The sequence below is a fragment of the Oncorhynchus gorbuscha genome, linkage group LG15 (assembly GCF_021184085.1).
Source record: "Oncorhynchus gorbuscha isolate QuinsamMale2020 ecotype Even-year linkage group LG15, OgorEven_v1.0, whole genome shotgun sequence".
Taxonomy (NCBI): domain Eukaryota; kingdom Metazoa; phylum Chordata; class Actinopteri; order Salmoniformes; family Salmonidae; genus Oncorhynchus; species Oncorhynchus gorbuscha.
This window is the reverse complement of record NC_060187.1, coordinates 57,222,105-57,241,922: the sequence shown is the minus strand read 5'-3', so window position 1 is coordinate 57,241,922 and position 19,818 is coordinate 57,222,105. Positions and strand designations below refer to the sequence as shown.

Sequence of the window (19,818 nt, the reverse complement as noted above, 5' to 3'; positions counted from 1 at the left end):
TCTCAGTTCACTGGTCACGATGGCAACACCCATCCGTAGCACGCGCTCCAGCAGGTGTATCTCACTGATCATCCCTAAAGCCAACACATCATTTGGCCGCCTTTCGTTCCAGTACTCTGCTGCCTGTGACTGGAACGAATTGCAAAAATCGCTGAAGTTGGAGACTTTTATCTCCCTCACCAACTTCAAACATCAGCTATCTGAGCAGCTAACCGATCGCTGCAGCTGTACATAGTCTATAGGAAAATAGCCCACCCATTTTCACCTACCTCATTCCCATACTGTTTTTTATACTGTTTTTATTTATTTATTTTTCTGCTCTTTTGCACACCAATATCTCTACCTGTACATGACCATCTGATCATTTATCACTCCAGTGTTAATCTGCAAAACTGTATTATTCGCCTACCTCCTCATGCCTTTTGCACACATTGTATATAGACTGCCCATTTTTTTCTACTGTGTTATTGACTTGTTAATTGTTTATTCCATGTGTAACTCTGTGTTGTCTGTTCACACTGCTATGCTTTATCTTGGCCAGGTCGCAGTTGCAAATGAGAACTTGTTCTCAACTAGCCTACCTGGTTAAATAAAGGTGAAATAAAAAATAAATAAAAAATAAATAAATAAAATTACAATGAATAGACAATTTCATTGCCATATCTGGGGTTTGTGTGAAGTTCTCTTTCCACCCACGCGGTGGCAGTAGTTAATTTGTTGCGTTAAAACCCTGACATTTTCGCCTTCTCATCGTCGAGGTGGCGAGCCTTTAAACATGACCGTAATTACTGAAAAGGTTACTTTTGATATAAAGCAGATGTTGTCTATTTTGCCTGTGCGTTTTATTGTATGTCTTTGTTAGAAGTTAAATAACGTTTTAATATAGATATGATTAATTGGCTATCTGAATTCATACTTAATTCATGTTTCTCCCTCAAATGCAACATCGTATAATTGTGCGGTAGTTTATACTCTATATATTACGATTACCACGATACCGGGTGCGTGCTATAGGCGTTCGGCCTTGAGTCCACACAAACAGGGGGGCATCAAGCCATTCATTGGGAGGAAGACAGAGAGAGGGGAAGAGCAGTACAAACAGACAATATTCAAAGCTGGGGAATCAAAAGCTTGGGGTCCAAACTCAGGAACAAGTGTCCGACTGGAAGGCAGAATTAGTTAGTTTGAGATGGCGGAGGTAAGCGAGGTTTTGATGTCGGTTCTGTCCACAATTCGGGTTCCGAGGCCCGGGGACCGTGTCCACAAAGACGAATGCGCCTTGTCATTTTCTTCTCCGGTGAGTAACCCATCTTCTGATCGAACGTTATTAGCTTCGTATTAAACCTGTCTTTTTTTATATACACTTTTTCTTTGGGGCTGTTTGTTTATTTTTTATATGTGTATTACCAGTTATACAGCTAGCTAGTGGGTAGTTAGCTAGTCACAACAATAGCTTGCTAACGCGTTAACTAGTTTGCTAACGTTACTGTAGCTACATTGAGAAACGTTAACGTTAGCCAGCTAACATCTTTACCATTCAGCTAACGTTGGCAAGCTGCCGTAACCAGAGGTTGTCAAATAATTTCCGACTTTCATCATGAACTAGTTTGCAATGAACTCGCAGTAACGTTACATAGTTACATTTAAAGTTTAACGCTAGCTAGCCAGTTGGCTAACTATGGCTGTCACTCGACGTGTCATTCCAACTGTTTGCTAGTTAGCATGCTAGAAAATCACACTGTCATTTGTTGTCATGATAATCTTCAGTGTTATGAGTTGGTCGCGTGGGAAACTTCAACTACTGTCCGGTTACATGTTGTTGGGTAAACTAGCAGCTGTCCAGTTACCAAGACAGCCAATGTAATGCCTAACCCTTTTTAATGTTCTCGCATTTATTTAAACTTTTTTTTTAGGAGAGTGAAGGAGGCTTATATGTGTGCATGAACAGTTTCCTTGGGTTCGGCAGCCAGTATGTGGATAGACACCACACCAGGAGCGGACAGCGGGCTTACCTGCACATCTCCCGAACTCGCAAAGCTCCGGTGAGTTACACGCTGTTCCTTCAAACCTTTTACTGAAGTCTCTGGCTGAGTCTAGCCAGCAGTAGAGGCACTTGGGGCGGCAGGTAGCCTAGTGGTTTGCGCTTTTGATTCCCCAACCGAAAGGTTGCAAGATCGAATCCCAGAGCTGACAAGGTAAAAATCTGTCGTTCTGTTAATTGAAAATACGAATTTGTTTATTTAACTATTTACCAAGTTAAATAAAGGTAAAGGTAAAAATAAAAATAGCGGCCACACAAACACATTGATACCAAATTTCAGTTGGTATCAAAAGTATTGACAGTACAAAAGTAATAAGTGGCAACATCTAATGAGGCCTGTTCAGCAGGTTTTAATTCCGTTTGGATTGCTCAAAGTCTTTAGAAGAGCAAATTCTTATTGATTTCTACCTTGTCAGCTCGGGGATTTGAACTTAAAACCTTTCGGTTACTAGTCCAACACTCTAAACACTTGGCTACTCTGCCGCCCCACCTTTCGTGTGGATGGATACATTCCACAAATTTGAACTGTCATTTTCCCCAGAAGGAAGATGAGGAGAACTCTGGATCCGGTGACCCACCCAAGAAGAAGCCAACCCGATTAGCCATAGGTAACAGCAGAGTTAACAGTAACACTTTTTCAGCAGACAGGGCTATGAAGGTGCAAAAGAATCCTGAGGCAGCCTTCAGGTAGCCTGGGTACCAGTCTGTTTCTACGAACATTCCAATCCTTGTATTCCATGTCATGAAAAGCATGTGTTTAGCATATGATAAAGAGTGGAATGATAACTAAACATACTGGTACCCAGGCTAGCCTTTAGGGATGCTGACACCAACATTTTCCATTCTATCCAGTTGAACCAAAACTTTCAGAAATTACTCTGCCATGATAGATCGATGAAACTTATTATGACTATTGACACACCTCCTCCTCTCTCTATCTCAGGTATCGAGGGAGGGTTCAACGTGGAGCAGGAGCAGTATGAGGAGGAAGTAAAAGTCGTCCTCTTCCCTGATAGACAGGAAGTTGCATCCGATGACCTCGCCACCATGCCGGACCTTGTGAGAGAGCGGGTGAGACGCTTTGTGGGTGAACACTTCAAGTGTTGCCTCAACTTTGCTAATTATCTCTTAAGAGTGTTGTGTGTTTGTCTGTGTTTAGAAATAGGCCCTATCATTGCCATGGGCATGTAGTTTTGAATCTCTTCATTCAGTGTGTGCATAGGAAACTAACAGGATTCTGCTTTTTTTTGTGTCAAGAGGGAATGGTCGGGGAGATGGAAATTAATTATAATTTGTACTCTGCAAATTGACCAAAGCCCAAAAGAGATTGTGTTTGAAAATAAGTGAGACACGATCACTAATTTTTGTTGTTGTTGTGGGGAATACTTGGGAACAGATTTCCTGAAGTAAACTAATTTTGGCTGAATTTAGTATTTTTTTGGGAACCCTTTGAGGGGCAAAAAAACCACTGGCGGGAGGGTTCTGGCCTACGGGCAGCCTGTTGACGACCCCTGCTCTAGGTATTACACTTCATAGAAATTGACCATGCATTCTTGTTGTAACCTTCTCTATATCCCTATAGGTATCTCTAGCCATGGCAGGGCTGATGTCTGCAGACTCAGTGTCTCATGCCCTGCAGGTGCAGCAGTGGGACGGCGAGGTGCGGGCGGAGTCCCGGCATGCCGTCGAACTCAAGCAGCTCGACAACGGCACCAAGATCCCTCCCAGGTGAGAGACTGGTTAGGCTAGGTTGTTGTTCTGAGCTCGCATTGGCTACAATGTCACGAGCACTCCAGCATTAAAGGAACTTACACGTGGACAATTTTCCTCCTTTTTGCTTCATAAATGTCCATGTAATTAATAGATTAAATAACGTATGTCAATATGTTGCCTAAATAAATGTTTTGGTGAATGATCGTTAATTCTCTATCAATCTCTCATTGTCCCTACATCTTCCACTCCACCATTTGATGATTCTCCCTGGCTCTCCCCACCCCTCCATCTCTTTCCCCCCTTTCGCTACATCTCTGTCTTCCAGTGGTTGGCGGTGTGAGGTGTGTGACCTGCAGGAGAACCTGTGGATGAACCTGTCGGACGGAAGGGTGTTCTGCGGTCGCAGGTATTTCGATGGGTCCGGGGGGAACAACCATGCCCTCCTGCACTTCCAGCAGACGGGACACCCTCTAGCCGTCAAACTAGGCACCATCACCCCCGACGGAGCAGGTGATGACAACACAATACAAATACTTGGACACTTGAAACAACACAATACCTTTTTATTTACCAAGTGCTTCTCACTTGTCCCAATATTCCAGCAGTCACCAAATCCCTATTGAGAAGCTTACCCTTATTATTAAAAAGGGAAGATTAAGAAAACACTGGCAAGGAAAAGGACTCTGAGACTTAAGTCTGACTCGAAGACAGTTGTAACTGGGTAAGAGGCTATATTCTTTGAGCTTTTGATGTCTGACTTGCTTCTGTGGCCTTTCCAGATGTGTACTCCTATGACGAGGATGATATGGTACTGGATCCAAAGCTCCCCGAACACCTGTCCCACTTTGGCATCGACATGATGACCATGGAAAAGGTAGGACTGCCGAAATCAATAAAGATACAGGGTCTCGATGGGCAGGCTCTCTCCTGCTGCAGTGTTGTGGTTTAAGGACTCTTCTTCTTTAGTGACAGACATTTTCCTTCATGAATAAGGACTATACTTTTCCGTACTTGCCTTACCAGTGTTTTAGTGACAAAATGATGTTCAAAGCTGGCCTGGACCCATTTTTAAATAGCTCATTTTTATTGTGTTATAACAACAAAATGAAAGATGGGGCTTATTGTGAGATCAGTCCTCTCCATCTGGTTCATCTGTCATTGTCTTTCCCTCTCCGGTTCCTTCCCCGTTTCTCTTCTCTCTCTCCTCGACACCTCTCTTCCCCTGCAGACGGAGCATACGATGACAGAGCTGGAGATAGCGGTGAACCAGCGTGTGGGGGAGTGGGAGGTGATCCAGGAGTCAGGGGCCACCCTCCGGCCTCTGTCAGGCCCCGGCCTCACTGGCATGAAGAACCTGGGCAACAGCTGCTACCTCAACTCGGTCATGCAAGTCCTCTTCACCGTGCCTGACTTCCAGAGCAAGTCAGTAACTGTCTATCACTTCTACCTCTTAGTCTGCGTCCCAGATTCAACGCTATTCCTTTTCTAATGCACTACTTTTGACCAGGGCCCATTGGCTCCGAAATAAAGAGAAATTGAGACGGATTGTGAAAAGAGTGCTGGAAAATACTCACGAAACCCCTCTGTCATGTGTGTACCCCGCCTCAGGTACGTCTCCAACATTGACAAGATCTTCGATGAAGCTCCAAGCGACCCCACCCAGGACTTCAAAACCCAAGTGTGAGTTTCCACCAAATGCTGCTTTTTTTTTTTTTCAGTGTAACATGCACACACACACACACGCAAACTTAACGTTGTTAACCATTTCATCTCAAACATAAATAATGTTCATTAACCCTGCCCTTTCCCAACAACCTTGAGACTACACACACCTGCGTCTGGAAGTAGCACAGAGTCGGGGTTATAACACATGTGTATTCAAAGCTAGTCACACTGGCATACAACTGTTATGGCACACATGCATAGTCATTGGCACTGTGAGATGCATGTGTTATGTTTGGATGGACAGTAGGTCATTGTCTAAAGGCCAGTCTTTCTCCACCAGATGTCATTAACTGTTCACTTATCTGAGCAAAAACAATCCATTTCTATGGCCACTGCTAGCATTAGATAAAATACGGGGATGGTAATTGTTTTCTCCAGGCTTAGGACCAAATCTCCTTCAACACTTCCCAATAATTTATAAGAGTTTTAAGAAGTAGAATTTCTCCCGATGGATAAGTAATTCCTGTTTTTACTATCCTCTATTTCTAAATTTTTAAATGGTCTTTATTCCAATGTTGTTTTGGTGTTCAACATCTCTTCCTTATTTCAGAGCAAAGCTGGGCTATGGTCTGTTGTCGGGCGAGTATTCCAAACCAGCACCTGACCCCGGAGAGGGCTCTGAACCCAGCTCTGAACCCAGAGTAAGTGAATGGAAGCACTGGAAGATTGTGCAGAAGTTTTTCTTAAGTCAGAATGCTAGCAACCTGGCGCACTGGCGCCTCAAACACCTGCCTCCAAAATGACAAGATTTTTCCATTTTTTTACATTAAGCGATTGTGTGTTCACTTTCCATGTGTATTGTCTAAATAACATTTTTTTGTTTTGTTTCCAGGGTGACCAGGTTGGCATAGCGGCACGCATGTTCAAAGCACTTGTTGGGCGGGGCCACCCAGAGTTCTCCACCAATCGGCAACAAGATGCCCAGGAGTTCTTACTACACTTCATTAATATGGTGGAGGTAAAGTCATCCCACACTCCATCCCTTTCCATCTTCTGTCATCAGATTTTTCCCTCCTGTTGCACCCCATTTTCTTAGTTTTGTTTTATTAACCTCCACTTCAGAGAAACTGTCGTTCGGGAGTGAACCCGTCTGAAGCCTTCCGTTTCCTAGTAGAGGAGAGGATTGTGTGTCAGCAATCACAGAAAGCAAAGTACACACAGAGGGTGGACTACATCCTCCAGCTACCTGTGCCCATGGACCAGGCCACCAACACCGGTGAGGGGCTCAAGGGAAATGTAGTTTGTGTCAGCGAGTCTACTTCTGCTCCATCAACTGCCCTTGTTTTTTATTGAAGCCTCATTAAATAAGTCAACCAACAAGTTTTATAAGTCAAATGCACTACCCATTCAAAAGTTTGGGGTCACTTAGAAATGTCCTTGTTTTCCATGAAAACATGCATGAAATGAGTTGCAAAATTAATTAGGAAATATAGTCATGATGTTGACAAAATTGTAAATAATGATTTTTAATTTAAATAATTGTGTCCTTCAAACTTTGCTTTTGTCAAAGAATCCTCCATTTGCCGCAATTACAGCCTTACAGACATTTGGCATTCTAGTTGTGAATTTGTTGAGGTAATCTGAAGAGATTTCACCCCATGCTTCCTGAAGCACCTCTCACAAGTTGGGTTGGCTTGATGGGCACTTCTTACGTACGGTCAAGATGCTCCCCCAACAGCTCAATAGGGTTGAGATCTGGTGATTGTGCTGGCCACTCCATTATAGACAGAATACCAGTTGACTGCATCTTCCGTAAATAGTTATTGCATAGTTTGGAGCTGTGCTTTGGGTCATTGTCCTGTTTTAGGAGGAAATTGGCTCCAATTAAGCGCTGTCCACAGGGTATGGCATGGCGTTGCAAAATGGAGTGATGGCCTTTGTCCTTCAAGATCCCTTTTACCCTGTACAAATCTCCCACTTTTACCATCACCAAGCACCCCAGACCATAACATTGCCTTGTCCATGCTTGACAGATGGCGTCAAGCACTTCTCCAGCATCTTTTCATTTTTTCTGCGTCTCACGAATGTTGTTCTTTGTGATCAGAACACCTTTTTCCAATCTTCCTCTATCCAGTGTCTGTGTTCTTTTTCCCATCTTAATCATTTATTTTTATTGGCCAGTCTGAGAACATTTTCTTTCCAACTCTGCCAAGAAGGCCAGCATCCCGGAGTCACCTCTTCACTGTTGACGTTGAGACTGGTGTTTTGCAGGTACTATTTAGTGAAGCTGCCAGTTGAGGATTTGTGAGGCGTCTGTTTCTCAAACTAGACACACTGATGTACTTGTCCTCTTGCTCAGTTGTGCACCGTGGCCTCCCACTCCTCTTTCTATTCTAGTTAGGGCCAGTTTGCACTGTTCTGTGAAGGGAGTATTACACAGTGATGTACGAGATCTTCAGTTTCTTGGCAATTTCTCTCATGGAATTGCCTTCATTTTTCAGAACAGGAATAGACTGATGAGTTTCAGAAGAAAGTTCCTTTTTTCTGGCCATTTTGAGTCTGTAATCAAACCCACAAATGCTGATGCTCCAGATACTCATCTAAAGAATGCCAGTTTTATTGCTTCTTTAATCAGCACACAGTTTTCAGCTGTGCTAACATAATTGCAAAAGGGTTTTCTAATGATCATTTAGCCTTTTTAAAATTATGAACTTGGATTAGCTAACACAATGTGCCATTGGAACACAGGAGTGATGGCTGCTGATAATGGGCCTTTGTACACCTATGTAGATATTCCATTAAAAATCAGCTGTTTCCAGCTACAATAGCCATTTATGACATTAACAATGTCTACACTGTATTTCTGATCAATTTGATGATATTTTAATGGACAAAAGTTCTTTCAAAAACACGGACATTTCTAAGTGACTCCAAACTTTTGAACGGTAGTGTATATTCTTCATAAAATAAAATTGATTTAAATGTAAAAAAATTTGTCTCTCTATCAGAGGAGCTGCAGGAGGCTGAGCGTCGGCGCGAGGAGGCAGACTCGTCGGGAGCCCCTCCCCCCACGCCAGTGCGCGCCTGTATCCCGTTCACAGCGTGCATGGCGGCGCTCAGCGAACCGGAGACGCTCACAGACTTCTGGAGCTCAGCCGCGCAGGCCAAGACCACCGCCACCAAGTATGACAACGCACACGATTCAGTCAGTCAATCAATCTATCAATCAGTTTCCTGGTCAATGAAATGTATTTCCCAACTCCAGTCCACGAGTACCCACCACAGCACAGATTTTTGTTATAGCCCCGGACAGGCACGCCTGATTCAACTTGTCAACTAATCATCAAGCCCTCAATGAGTTGAATCAGGTGAGTTTGTCTGGGGGGGTACAACAAAAACGTGTGCTGTTGGGGGGACTGGAGTTGTAAAACACTGAATTAAATCATCCATCAATCAATGCATTTTCCTAGGGAAAATGTTGTTTGTAATTGGTCTCCCTCTCTCTCTTCATCCCTCTTTCAGGACCACCCGCTTTGCCTCTTTCCCTGACCACATGGTTATCCAGGTTAAGAAGTTCACTTTTGGACAGGACTGGGTCCCCAAGAAACTGGGTGAGTAGTCTGCTCTGCACACAGTGTAAACAAGGTCTACATGATCTTCTGTATGGAATTGTATTGTCATTTACATACACATGCAACATCTACACCTGTGGGTTATCACAGACGATATCAGTTAAATTCAAGTGGGAAATTCCACTGTAGTTTCTTGACAAGTCCAAGGAACCACAGATGAAATGACTTTTCCATTCATGGGAGAACTGAAATGTTGGATTAATGTGGCACAGTCCCGGTCAACTAAATAGATGTTTGTTTATCCCTGCAGACGTAAGCATCGACGTTCCCGACACGCTGGACCTGACTGCGCTCCGTGGGACCGGCCAGCAGCCGGGGGAGGAGCTTCTGCCAGAGGTGGCCCCACCCCCTCTCATGACCCCTGACGTGGAGGTCAAAGGTATCCTGGGTTCCCACGGCAACGAGGAGGACGACTCTCTCTACTCCCCACTACTGTGTCAGTCTGTCTGTCTTTTCTGATCTTCCCTTCCTTCATCCTGTCGTCCCGTCACTTATCTTTTCCTTTCTTCTATCCCTCTTTTATGTTTTCTCCATGTTTTTGTGTTCAAAATTTTTTTGAAGTTTGTTTTTGTATTTTCAATGAAGTGATGTGATGCGAAAGAGACTTGGTTTGCTCTTATTGTCCAGAATGAGTTTAGTATGGTTTGCCAACATGTGTTTTTATTTCGTTGTCCGTCTCCAAATGTCCAGTTTCTCAGCAGTTAGGACCATTCATGACATCCTTATTGTTGCTGCAGTCTGTGGAGTGCATCCACATAATTACACCCTGTCCCTTCCTCGCTCGCTCTCTCTATCTCTCAGCCCCAGTCCTGGATGACTCCACCGTGTCCCAGTTGTGTGAGATGGGATTCCCACTGGAGGCCTGCAGGAAGGCTGTGTACTATACTGGGAATACTGGAATCGACGCAGCCATGAACTGGGTCATGGGCCACATGGACGACCCAGGTGGGATCAGTTGTGCCAAATACACCATCAAACACGTCTGTCTGTCATGGATGTAGGGCTGTAAGTGGGTGGTGGTTGTTGAGAAATGTAAGTGATTTAATTAGATGGTATGGACTGCCGTGTGTTTGAACATGAAGTAGAACCAGTCAGTAATTTCCAGCAATGTTGTTACTCATGTTTTGCAATAGTAATTTCACGATTACATTCACGTTTCCTCCCCATCTGTGGCTTGGCAGATTTCTCCGCTCCCATGGTGTTGCCAGGCACCAGCTCTGCTCCCGGAACTACGCCCACAGAGAGCGTTTCTGAGGAGCACCTCGCAACCATCGTCTCCATGGGCTTCAGCCGAGACCAGGCCACGCGAGCACTGAGGGCCACGGTGAGACAGTGTTTCCCTTAACATTACTACCCTTCACATCTAGCACTGCTGTAGTGACAGCACTCCTTGATGTTGCTTCAAAGAAATAAAACAAAAACTGCAGTGAGATTTCACAGATGCTCAGTAGCTGTATTCACCTTTTGGAATTTACTGATATGATTAGACCTTTGGCACAATATACTCTATTCTAGCACACGGTTGAAGTTCACGCTCAGTTGTGCTGCTGGTCAGGTCTCCAACCTTTAACCAAGTGGTCTCACCTATCCCTCTCTTCCAGAGTAATGTCCTAGAGCGTGCTGTGGACTGGATCTTCTCCCACTTGGATGATCTAGAGTCCATGGAAGTTTCGGAGGGGGGTCGCTCGGCCGCCGAGAGTGAGGGGTCCAGGGAGCCCCCTCCTGGGCCTAAAGTCAGAGACGGACCTGGCAGTAAGTCAACAGTGAGAGGAAGGGAGTGGGTTCAGTTTGGGTTGGATGTTTGAACATATTTTAATATTCTCTTCAAGCTTTTTAAAAAGTATTTTTTTATTATAAGAACAGGTATGCGTTCCTGGAAAACAAACAATATACTCCTTTTTTTCCCCCCTCAACATGTATTGGTTATTGACTTACTCTTTGTGGAAAGCATATTTAAATGTGTTTTGACAATACGCACAGACTCCAAATTGATGTCCATTTGCAGTATAGATGCACACTGTCACTGATGTCTCTGCTTTGCATGTCTTGTTTTTTCTCCTCTGTCCCCCCCACTCCTCTCCCTCCCCCTCTCTTCCAGAGTATGAGCTGTTTGCCTTCATCAGTCACATGGGCACGAGCACTATGTGCGGCCACTACGTCTGCCACATCAAGAAGGACCAACAGTAAGTGCCATCCTCTTTCATTTCATATAGAAGAAACCACTCCTTTATACACACACTTGATACATGACTGTCGTTCTACTTCATACCCCACTGCTGTGGCGCACGGTGTTGCTATTGTTATAGCCATAGAATCTCAATCTCGACAAAGCTTTAAAGTACCGTTTCTTGTCTTCTCATGTCTGTCTGTGCCTTTTCTCTTCCCTCTTCTCACTCACAGGTGGGTTATCTTTAACGATCAGAAAGTGTGTGCCTCAGAGAAGCCGCCTAAGGACCTGGGTTACCTCTACTTCTACCGGAGAGTCACCGAGTGAACGGAGGGGGGCAGAGTTTCACTTACGGAGGGGAAGAGAGTCGCTAACATGTACACACTGTCACACTGAGCTACTAAGAATGCTCTGACACAAGCTTCTGAACTGACAAATGTAGGGTTTAAATAAATACACTTTTCCTACAGCTATGTACGCAGACACAGGCAGGTGGAATGGATGGGGTGTTTAAAGGAGAAGTGTCCTTTTATTTCAATTTTTATTTCACTTTGACAATAAACACTGTAGTGTTGGTGGAAGGCTGCTGGTGTGTTCGCCCCTTAAGTCTATACTCATCTTGCAACTGACACCAGTCAACTCATAATAGATACTGGTATCATCATACAGTGTCTAATGCAACAAAGTTCCCACCCCCCACTTCCCTGAACAACATGCCACTCATCTCTTATTGACTAGCATCTGTTGTGTTGTCATTGCTTCTTAAGCCAAGCACCGCCTCCCTTCTCTCCCCCTTCTGTGTTCCGACATGGCATTTTCATAAGTTTGGCGTCCACAGTAATAGAGAGAGTTAATATACAAGAAAATGTCATAAAATGTGTATTAAACCAAACTGGTTGTTCTTTCAAGTGTGGTGAGGGTGATATCTGGCGTAGTTTTGTTTATTTTGTTAAAATACATAACTTTGTTACTTCTGCTGTGACAAAATAAAGATGTCTTTCTGCTGCCCCTGCTTGTTGTGTGATTGTGTTGAGATGGATGTGACTGGTCGTCTAGTGGCCCTGCTGCGCTGGGAAATTATAACTAAGATTAATTAACATAATTCTATGCTGTCTAAAGAGTAAGATGTTTATACACAGACCAAGAGGAAGTGTTAACAGACAACTTGTGACCACAGTGAAACTAACAGGAGAAAATTCTGGTCCCCATCCAGGGAGGGGAAAAACCGTAGGACTTGCAATAGATTGTGTAACATGTCACATAAGATAAACAATATGTGTGTGTTGGAATTACATTGAAAAGTAGCTAAGTCATTGTCCAAGAGGAAGAGGGGCAATGTCCAAGAAGAGGGACATATTAAAAGCTATGACGCTATGTGTGATATAAAACCTAATGAACATGCGATTAAGAGCAGAGCTCTCAGAAATAAATTCTACTGATTACTTTTAAGGCTGGTCTCTGTCCATTTTATGCAAATAAGGATCTTACAAATTCTTAGAAACGGACAGAGTGTTTTAATTGAATTGGTAAATGAACATATAGGAATCAAAATTCCTCTGACAGTTACATGACAGGGACACATGGTGAGAGTGCAATCATAGGTCCTGTCTTCATCACCGGGTGGGAGTGGGATCATTGTGTGGCTTGGAGGGGGGTTAATTGGTTGATATCAGTTATACCTGACGCCATACTGCGTTGTGACTCATTTGAATCTGGTTGTTGCTAGGATCTTCAAATAACTAATTTAGTAGTCTTTCAGGTGTGTATATCTTCATGGCCACATGCATGGAAGACCCAAGGACATCCCATTGATTCATATCAGTTTTGCCATTCGATTGATTTGGATGATAGGACGGAAAAAAAAGACTATCCGACATGTATTTTCTTTAATAGCGTGGTTTTATGAGGTCGATTTTTAAAGTAGGCTACAATTGATAATGGAAAAGCACATACATTAGACGTTCAGGCGGTATCACCGTCAAGTTCACGTTATAAAAGATAATCACAAAGTATGTCACGATACTTGTTAGTTATATGCAGTCAGTCAGCGCAAATGCAATGTTTCCCATATACAGCACATTTTGTAGATTGCACCTTTAATAGTAAGGAGCCCATTTCCTATGAAGTTGGTTCACTGTGGTGGAAGGTAAATACAGAATCAAATAAGGAGTTTGCAAAGGCGCATGCAGGTAGCATGCGGAAACCCACAATCTTTCCAAAGTGCAGAAGTTTTTTCTTCGATCTCATTCTGCTCTACTGTCATTATCCTCAACGCATACTCATTAGTGTATTGTCGCGTAAGGATTTTTTTTCTCCGATTTTTGTAACCTAAGACGTTTTGAGAATCCAGTTCAGGTAAATTACAAATCAGATCAGGTAATATTAATGTTTCCGTATGCTTTGTCGGAGCTAGTTCAGTTACATGTTTTTTTTTACCCGGAGAGGAGAGGAGTTTTATTTGTATTTTTTTAACGTGTGAAATGCTGAAGGAAAGAGGGGACGGATAATCAACCTTTAACAGTTAAATTTAGACACAACTATATTGCACAAATCCATTTTTCTGGACGAAGCCAGCCTAAATATTTTGGTTTCATTTTGTTAAAACACTCCCGGACCGGACTAAAATTTGATTAACGCAGATGCTTCTTAGTTGGGGTGTGGGAAGAGTCTGACTTCAGGGAAATGGCAGTTAATACACTGAATTTAGACTACCAAACGCCTATTTAGACCGAATCACCATCTCTTCAAAGTAAGTTACTAAATATAGTCCAGTTTGTGACATTGTCTATGAAATGGGAATTTACATTATCTGTCATTTATTGTAGTGAGCTTTGAAAATATTGATATATGTCGATTTTAAAGTGTTTAAAATTCATTAAAATGTTGATGATGGTAGTATGATTAACTAAAGAAAATCTACATTTTCATCAAGTTTTTTGGCATTTTTATTTTTATTTACTTTTTGAAAATACAAATATTAACAGACAAACACCAACAAATGTCAAAACTGATAGGTAAATCAAATGAAAATAGTTTCAGCCTGTGGGGCCTGGCCTTAAAACTGTTGAATCACCACGATCAAGTAGGCTATTACAATGTTCCATAACACACAAGGAAATGTAGGATGTTTCATTAACTTTAATAATTATATGTGTAAAAAATAATAGTTATAGCAAATGAATTAGATGTCAATTAGATATTGTAGCATAGGCTTTTATCGAACAGGCATCTACGTTTTTAACCATGCTTTATTTGTTAGGCTACTTCTTTGCAAATAAATCAACCATAGATTAACCGCCTACTCAATAACCTACACAATATCAAACAATAATTGTCTGTAGCCTGTCACTGTTTGTGAGTTAATCAAGGTGAGGTAATACATCATGATAATACGAATCTAAGAATCATTTTGTTATGCAGGTGAATGAGGACCCAAAAGCGACTTGGCGAAAACAGTCTTTAATCCAGTAAAGGAAATATGCAATACTCCTAGACAAATCGGAGCGGTAAATAAAGCATAAAAAAACAATTCCACTCGTAATGACGAGAACAGACTGGAGACTCGATAATAAACTGCAGGTTGCCTCGGGAAGGCACTTGACCGTAGCAGACTCAGACACCTGCTCACCACGCAGCATCTGAGGGAAACACGACACGACAGGGCGATACAAAGACACAGCACAGTGAACAATATACAAGGATCCGACAGGACAGAAACGGAAAACAAGGGGAGAAATAGGGACTCTAATCAGGGGAAAAGATAGGGAACAGGTGTGGAAAGATTAAATGATTGATTAGGGGAATAGGAACAGCTGGGAGCAGGAACGGAACGATAGAGAGAAGAGAGAGAGGGAGGAAGAGAGAAAAAAAGGAACGAACCTAAAAAGACCAGCAGGGGGAAAACGAACAGAAGGAAAAGCAAAATGACAAGACAATATAAGACAAAACATGACACATTTGGCTACTGCATTTTTGTCCATTTCAAAATTGTGGTTAGAAGCCACAAGTTCGCTCAAACAGAAGCACATGTAAGAACATAGTCTAGATTCAACTCTACTTAGAAACAAAGATAATTTCTATAGAATATATTTGACATTTTAGATGTTTCAAAAGTGTCAATCTCTCCTTAAAATGTCCTATGCATTTTGACTGCAAGAATGTAATTTAAATTTGTATTCCATATTTCAGATAAAATGTCCAATATGAAGACCTTGTCCTGGTTTGTGTTTGGTGGGTAAAGATCTACACTACCTGAATGAAATATTAAAATGTTATTGTATTCATTTTACTCTTACTTTGACCCTTCACACACACACACACACACACACACACACACACACACACACACACACACACACACACACACACACACACACACACACACACACACACACACACACACACACACACACACACACACACACACACACACACACACACACATCCTTTTCTCTTCTTTCTCTTTCTATTATACATTCAAAGGGTGTTATGGGCATGGGAAACATATGTTTACATTGCCAATGCAAGTGGAATAGACTATTAACAAAAGGGAAATAAAAAAGGGAACTAAAACCATCCAAAATGAACAGTAAACATTACACTAAGAAAAGTTTTAAAATAATATGTACATTTCAAACATTATATTGCTGGCTATGTACAGTGTTGTAACAATGTGCAAATAGTATGAAAGGGAAAATAAATTAAAAGATATCTCTCTCTCTCTATGAATTCAATTTCAATTCAGTATGCTTTATTGAAATGGAAAGTTAATAATAAATCATAATACCAAGTAACAGAAGTACTTAAAACAATAATAAAGTGATTGCAGTACTTTCTCTCCCTCTCTTATTCTCTCTCTTTCTCCGCTCAGCCCTGTGTATTCTCCATGTGGTGGGTGAGGTGATCTACAAGAGAATTGGTCTGCCCGTCAATATTGATTGTGGAGTCAAGACCTCTAACAAGGATGTAGAGTGGAGACATAAAGCTGTGGGTGGAAGTGAATCTGTGTCGATCATGGGCATGAAAGGGAAGACTGGCAGCCAGCGGAAAGGTGGATAGAAGAGAGCTCATTATAGAGAAATAAATGGGTTATTTCATGAAAAAGTAGCAGTGACAATAAGTGTTTCCTAAAATACTGCAGAGATCATATGAAGTATAACAAATGTACACATGGCGTTTTGTACGTGTTCATCATAGTCCTTGTCTTTTCCCCCGTGCCAGGAAATGCTCCCATGGTTGAAAGGGCGAAAATGAGAGGGGACAAGCTGGAAATCTCTGCTCTACAGGGTGGTGACGCCGGACTTTACATCTGTATGGTGGATGGGAAAAAGATGGATCACAGACTCGACATTGTCACAGGTGTCACTCCACATAGGGTTATGAGGGTGTCTAGCAAGTGAATGTGTAGTGTAGTGAAGTGAAGTGAATAGTAGTGATAATGAAGTGATATTATTATTGCTAGTACATTTGAATGACACCACCCAAAGCAAATCTGGGTTCAAATACTATTTTAAATCATTTTGAATGCTGTATCTGTGCTTGATTGAGCTTCCATGTTGCAATGGAACCAATAGAAACGTCTCAAAAGTGCAATCCCCATCCACTTAGCACAACAGGCAGGCTAAAGCTAATATACATTTTTAAATAGTATTTAAACCCAGGTCTTCACCAGAGGCAAATTATAATGGAAGAATTCATGTGGCGAAAGCTTCCATGTTCAATTTAGACATTTCTCCCTCTGCCTCTTCTCTCACTATCTTTTCCTCCTCTCTTTCTTTTCATACTCTACCCCTCCCTCTTTATTTCCCCTCTCCCTTCCTCCCTCTCCCCCTCTACCCCCCCCCCCCCACCTTCCTGTCTATACCAGTCAATGTCCACCCCACCAATGTCCTCATCCAAGGCACCAATGCTATCCTCGAGTGCCAGGTCACCGGAGTGGATCCCTTGCCCAGTGTGGAGTGGCTTAGTCCCGGTGGAATGGTGGCAGGGGCCCCTGTACGACCTGGCTTTGGGAATGTCTCTTTCAGCTCTGTGGCCCTGTCAGACACAGGAGAATGGACATGTCAGATTACTCAGAATGAGGAGATACACAAAGAGACTCAGACCATCAATGTGAAAAGTAGGTAAAAGGTGGTTTTGGTAGCATCCCCAATACAATCATGATAAAATGAAAATAACAATGCTTTTGTCTTTTTTCTCCCAGGTTTGTTGACTGCTAAGCCCCTCTTGCCGATGGAGGGCCAAGATGATGAGCAGGGGCACAGTGGACCTAACTTTGATGTAAAACCTGTGACAACTTGCGATCACTGTGAGTATCACTACTTTATGAACACTGTATACTGGTTCATAGTTTCATTTTCATCATGGTAAAGATATTGGAAGCTCCTACTTGATTCAATCCCTCCTTGACATTGGTCAATTCAGGGTGGGAGGAGGGGTTGTTGAAAAAGTAAAAACAACAATGTACTTTATAGTTTCTCATTAATCTAAAGTGATTCAATAAAATCAATTATTCACAAAATAAACTATGGTACATTCTATCTCCATACCATTTGACAGATAGGGGACAAATCCTAACTTGAAAAACCAGTGTGAAATGGCAAATTTCGAATTAACCCGTGCATTGACGTCAATACGGAGATTTTGTAGTGAGTGTCACTTCAAGGTCTTCACTGAGGCGCTCCCTGGTTGTGTGTCTCTCAGGTACCAAAGGCAGCCAGCAGCCCATTGAGGGGGTGTCCATGCTGGGCTTAAGCCTGTGGGTGTGGGTGGCAGTGGGAGCAGGATGCTTGGTCATGGTCTTACTCCTGGTGACCATTGTTCTCCTGTACCACAGGAACAAAATAATTAAGGTAAGGAGACAGGCAGGAGGGGAGGGAGGGATCAATGAAAATGTCACTGCCAAACTTATAACCCAAAGTGATCTATAAGCAATATAATATATAATATAAGCAATATTTATATATATATTTTAAGTCCGTGCTACAGAAAGCTGTATTGGTCTGCTAATACAAGACTAGTAAAGGCCCAGTGCACGTACTACTGGTTTGAGAGAAAATATATATTTTTATTAATAACTTTTTTAAATTCTGATTTTTCAGGGGGTGCTGCAGCACCCATACTTCCCACAGCTATGTATATAACCCAATTAAATATTCATTTAGTTATATTCAAGTGGAGCAAGTGCTTAACAGCAAATGAAAGAGAAAGACAATACTTTTTTTTTCTCCCTCAGAGAAGAGCCCGGAAGGTGAAGAACATCAGAGAGCCTTTGAAGTCCAACGGCTACTGCCAGTGTAACTGGTAGCTACTCTATTGCTCTATCTAGTAGAATCATAGAAGGGAATTTGTATTCCTGAACGGTCACATAGACCAGTGGTTTTCAAACCTCCCCCTTTACAATTTGTTGTAGCTCTGAACTAGCTCACCTGATTCGCCTATTCAAGTGCTTGATGATTAGTTGACAAGTTTAATCAGGTTTGCCGGCTATGGAAATAATAGTTCAAATACACGGAACTGTGTAATATAAAGTAGTTAGTGATACATTGTCAAGTTTAATATTGTAACACATGTATTTCACAGCACACTAGTGGGTCCACCTCGGAGGACACAGAGAGAGAAGCCTTTGGCTGTACCACTGAAACAGCGCTGATGGAGCGGAGCATTATGGGCTGGAACAGGCTTGATCGACGACACAGGGTGGATGGAAAAATGAGAGAGAGAGAGAGAAAAGTAGTCTTATACAGTTAGAGTGACCCAAGGGAGAGAGGAGGGGGGGGTGAGATAATGTAAATGGGCTTATGTCTGTTTCAAAAATATGAATGATGAAATGATATAAACTGAAAATCACGTGTTGAAGAAAGAAACAAGCAATGTTGTTCTTACCTATGTTATTGAATGTCATCAGACGTCTTCCCTGGCATTGCACGGCCATCCTCTAATGCATTGCATCTTTGTACTTAGATAATACTCAATGATTATTCATTTTCACACAAAGCCGCAGATGTATACCGTACGGTTTCGAAGGCTTTTGCAATGATCCTTGCTGTTATATTGTTCAGCGTGGCCTATTTACAGACGTTACAATTTTGTCAACTTTATGGCTACTTAAAAAAAAAAAAAGAAGCCTGCTTGTTAAGTTATGAATTGAAATGCCTGTTCAGTTCATGTGTTTTCTTGTTGAAGGGAATGAAGATCATAATAACCAATAAAGCATATTTTTGGAGTCTTCGTCTCACTTTTAACGAGTATACTTTTTACTTGAGTCTTTTTTACCACTTACTTCAGCCTCCTATTACATACATTCTAGTGGCGTTGTCCGTGGTTATGTTTCACTTAACTGGTGCAGTAGAGTGCAGACAGCTGTCAGTAACAATGTAGACTCCAACCATGTCGAGTTATGTCTTGGGAGTGCGAGTCTAGTAAAAGACAGTATGTATGTGTGTCTGTGTGTAAAAAAGGAAAAGGTACCAAATTGTCATACTTGAGTAAAAGTAAAGATAACTTGATTGAAAATGACTCAAGTAAAAGTGAAAGTCACCCAGTAAAACACTACTTGAGAAAAAGTCTAAAAGTATGAGGTTTGAAATATATTTAAAACC

The 19,818-nt window shown here is 42.1% G+C and overlaps 2 protein-coding genes across 4 annotated transcripts; both read left to right on the top strand.

Annotated features, from left to right (window-relative positions):
* Positions 1–875: 875 nt before the first annotated feature.
* On the top strand, positions 876–12,224 carry LOC123997558 (ubiquitin carboxyl-terminal hydrolase 5-like). Of its 3 annotated transcripts, none has more exons than XM_046301927.1 (20): positions 876–1,297; positions 1,914–2,042; positions 2,586–2,649; positions 2,985–3,112; positions 3,624–3,769; positions 4,080–4,264; positions 4,534–4,628; positions 4,983–5,176; positions 5,363–5,434; positions 6,030–6,120; positions 6,312–6,437; positions 6,542–6,695; positions 8,428–8,602; positions 8,942–9,030; positions 9,302–9,487; positions 9,853–9,996; positions 10,233–10,375; positions 10,653–10,803; positions 11,150–11,234; positions 11,452–12,224. In XM_046301927.1, the coding sequence occupies exons 1-20, from the start codon at positions 1,190–1,192 to the stop codon at positions 11,543–11,545; spliced, it is 2,559 nt and encodes an 852-aa protein (XP_046157883.1). In that variant the 5' UTR covers positions 876–1,189; the 3' UTR covers positions 11,546–12,224. The 3 variants fall into 3 exon arrangements, with proteins under 3 accessions (XP_046157883.1, XP_046157882.1, XP_046157884.1); XM_046301926.1 differs by having other exon boundaries at positions 877–1,297; positions 2,583–2,649; XM_046301928.1 differs by having other exon boundaries at positions 882–1,297; positions 2,583–2,649; positions 9,302–9,430.
* Positions 12,225–13,579: 1,355 nt separating this feature from the next.
* On the top strand, positions 13,580–19,451 carry LOC123996618. The gene is made up of 9 exons (XM_046300126.1): positions 13,580–13,967; positions 15,407–15,448; positions 16,089–16,268; positions 16,439–16,576; positions 17,085–17,336; positions 17,421–17,525; positions 17,921–18,069; positions 18,453–18,520; positions 18,800–19,451. Exons 2-9 carry the CDS (start codon positions 15,412–15,414, stop codon positions 18,867–18,869), a joined length of 999 nt encoding a protein of 332 aa, XP_046156082.1. The 5' UTR covers positions 13,580–13,967; positions 15,407–15,411; the 3' UTR covers positions 18,870–19,451.
* The last annotated feature ends 367 nt before the right edge of the window (positions 19,452–19,818 follow it).

Coding starts and splice junctions, on each gene's coding strand:
- LOC123996618 (XM_046300126.1), top strand. CDS start 15,412: ATGTCCAATATGAAGACCTTGTCCTGGTTTGTGTTTG. Junction 16,577..17,084: donor CAGACTCGACATTGTCACAG/GTGTCACTCCAC, acceptor TGTCTATACCAG/TCAATGTCCACCCCACCAAT. Junction 18,521..18,799: donor GGCTACTGCCAGTGTAACTG/GTAGCTACTCTA, acceptor TGTATTTCACAG/CACACTAGTGGGTCCACCTC.
- LOC123997558 (XM_046301926.1), top strand. CDS start 1,190: ATGGCGGAGGTAAGCGAGGTTTTGATGTCGGTTCTGTCCACAATTCGG. Junction 2,043..2,582: donor CCCGAACTCGCAAAGCTCCG/GTGAGTTACACG, acceptor CATTTTCCCCAG/AAGGAAGATGAGGAGAACTC. Junction 4,629..4,982: donor ACATGATGACCATGGAAAAG/GTAGGACTGCCG, acceptor CTTCCCCTGCAG/ACGGAGCATACGATGACAGA.